The sequence below is a fragment of the Oncorhynchus clarkii genome, chromosome 18, assembly GCF_045791955.1.
Source record: "Oncorhynchus clarkii lewisi isolate Uvic-CL-2024 chromosome 18, UVic_Ocla_1.0, whole genome shotgun sequence".
Lineage (NCBI taxonomy): Eukaryota > Metazoa > Chordata > Actinopteri > Salmoniformes > Salmonidae > Oncorhynchus > Oncorhynchus clarkii.
This window is the reverse complement of record NC_092164.1, coordinates 50,950,306-50,952,920: the sequence shown is the minus strand read 5'-3', so window position 1 is coordinate 50,952,920 and position 2,615 is coordinate 50,950,306. Positions and strand designations below refer to the sequence as shown.

The 2,615-nt window shown below is 53.3% G+C and overlaps 1 protein-coding gene across 1 annotated transcript; it reads left to right on the top strand.

The window, feature by feature from the left end:
- The first annotated feature begins 358 nt into the window (after positions 1-358).
- LOC139372360 (homeobox protein NOBOX-like) lies at positions 359-1,139 on the top strand. The gene is made up of 4 exons (XM_071112074.1): positions 359-442; positions 592-719; positions 913-1,037; positions 1,132-1,139. Exons 1-4 carry the CDS (start codon positions 359-361, stop codon positions 1,137-1,139), a joined length of 345 nt encoding a protein of 114 aa, XP_070968175.1.
- Positions 1,140-2,615: the final 1,476 nt, after the last annotated feature.

The window sequence follows — 2,615 nt, the reverse complement described above, 5'->3', positions numbered from 1 at the left end:
CAGACACACACTGCTCCTCCACAGGTTAAGGTGGCTCGAGTGTACTCTACTCGCCGTTCGATTGGCTACAGCGCCCGGGGGCGTGGCCAGGTGCTTCCCCTCCCCCTGTTGCCAGCGGTAACCATGGGAGACCCCTCCCTATTGCCCTCCCTGCCCAAGAAGAAGACAAGAACACTCTACAGCACTGGTGAGGAGAGAGAGTGAGTGAATGTGTGTGTGTGTGTCCCCACTCTGACCTATTGCCTGTGTGTGTGTGTGTGTGTGTGTGTGTGTCCGCTCTGACCTATTGCCTTTGTCTGTGTGTAACCTCTGTGTGTGTGTGTGTGTGTGTGTAGACCAGTTGGAGCAGCTAGAGGGAATGTTCCAGGAGGACCACTACCCAGATGGAGAGAAGAGGAAGGAGATTGCCGCCACGGTGGGCGTCACACCCCAGAGGATCATGGTCAGTACTCTCCAGGAGGAGGGTTTGTCACCTTTGACCTACGTACACTATTAGGATTGGGGAATAGGATTTGAGGTTTATATTTTGCCTCATTCGCTCTCTACCTTCCTCTGTCTCTCCTCTCATCCCTCCCCCTCTCTGTTTGTCAGGTGTGGTTTCAGAACCGTAGGGCCAAGTGGAGGAAGGCCAGTCGTTCTGCAGTGAAGCCAGAACACAAACAGACCTGCAGCCGCCTCCCTGACCCCAACCCTACCTCGCTCCTTGCACCACACCCTAGGTAGGCTCAGACCGCAATATGATATGATCACCGGTTGCAGACATCCACAATAAAGAACAAAACAGCCATTATTAACTCTTCCAGACAATGTGCACCCTCCCTTGAAGCATGCCCACTTTGGTTGGGCTGACAGGGTCTTGAGCTGGGTGATAATGGCCGCTGAGTTATGATTATACTAACTCTGTCTCTATAGGGCGGCTGCAGGACACATCGCCCCCTTCCTCCCTCCTGCTGGTCTCTCCTTACCTCTCCCTCCTACCACCCAGGCACTCCCTTCCTACAGCACCCTGCTAGCCAGCCTCTCATCCAGCCCTACAGGTAGGCAGTCAATCTTTCCATCCATCAATCACACTACACAAACAATTGTTGATGTTTGTTAATGTTTGACTATATGTTTGTGGCTCCCAGGCAGGTCAGTAGGAGAGAGAGGGCCACCGTCAGGACCTCAGGGAGGGTCAGTGGAGCACCTACCTCCTATCATGTATAGCCCACCACCTTTACAACGTGCCAGCCTCCCCCTTCTGACTACCTTCCTGAACCCCCCCAAACCTACCCCCAGCCCCACTCCACCAACCCTGCAACCCACCCCAACATCACCTTTCTTCATGGATGTGTTGGAGCCCCACCCCTCCAACAGAGACACACAGGGACTCACCCTGCAGACTGACTCTGGGTGAGTAATTGAAGGACATTACTTGACGTAGGCTGAATGGGACCCATAAGACATCCATGCCTCTGTGTAATCGGAGATTAATACAGTTCATTTTAGAGTGATTAACACTATGTTTTCCCTGTCTGTAATACACATTATTTCCAGTGTTCTGGTTGTACAGGTTGATGGTCACTAGACTTGCCACTGAAAGCTATGGGTTGTTCTCATATTGTTTGATGGTGATTGACATCAGAGCTACTGAAGAAACAATGGTTTCTGAACACTGATCCTATAGCAGCTGGAAGAGTCACAGTCTATTGTTTTGTCTTCTTCTTGGTTCTGTCAGATTAATATAGAAGTGCCTTCTCACAGAATGCACGTTAGACATTTTCTGTGCTGGAGGTGTCTCCCCGTTGCAACTTGTAAATAAACCAGATTGATTTCTTATTATTTTCTATATCTGTGACTGCTCATCCTCTTTACGTTATGTGTGTGTGTGTGTGTGTGTGTGTGTGTGTCGTCCTCAGTTCTCTATTTGACTACAGCAGTGATCTCCTGTCCAGCAGCAGCAGCTCAGTGAAGATGGATCCTCAGCACTACCTTACCTCCAGCCACCAGGGTGGCGCTACAGTCTCCTACCAGCCCCAGGCCTCCCGCCTGGCCTACCTCACCCCCTCCCCCTACCTCAACCCAAACCCCCCTGAGGGGAGCGCCCCTCCCCCCTCCTACCTTACCTTTGGTCCAGGGGGTGGGCCCGGGGTAGTGACCTATGCAGCTGGAGGCCACACCTACTTCCAGGCACAGACAGGAGGGGGACAGATCCTACTGCAGTCTGGGATACACGGTGAGTCACTGTCGGGATACCACCTAGACACACACACCAAATTTGAGATTGGACAGTAGAGTCAGTGTGTATGTGTGTGTGTGTCTAGGTGGTATCACAGCCTACCAGTCGTACCCGTGGGATCAGCTCTACAGCCACCCAGCAGGCATCCAGCAGCGTAACCAGTGTTCCCAGTTTACTACCACCACACTGGGGGGCCGAGACCACCCAACCTCCTCCTCCTACCTGCCACCCACTTACTATCCCCGCTCACACACTCTCACACACACCTCTACCCAGGCCCAGGTCCTGCCCCCAGTTTCTACCCTGCGACACCCCCACCCCAGAGGGGTCAGCGCCCCCCAGCCCAGAGACCCCACACCACCCTTGGCCCACCTGGATCCCCCCACCTGTGTGAAGG

Coding starts and splice junctions, on each gene's coding strand:
- LOC139372360 (XM_071112074.1), top strand. CDS start 359: ATGTTCCAGGAGGACCACTACCCAGATGGAGAGAAGAGGAAGGAGATT. Junction 443..591: donor TCACACCCCAGAGGATCATG/GTCAGTACTCTC, acceptor TCTGTTTGTCAG/GTGTGGTTTCAGAACCGTAG. Junction 720..912: donor CTCCTTGCACCACACCCTAG/GTAGGCTCAGAC, acceptor CTGTCTCTATAG/GGCGGCTGCAGGACACATCG.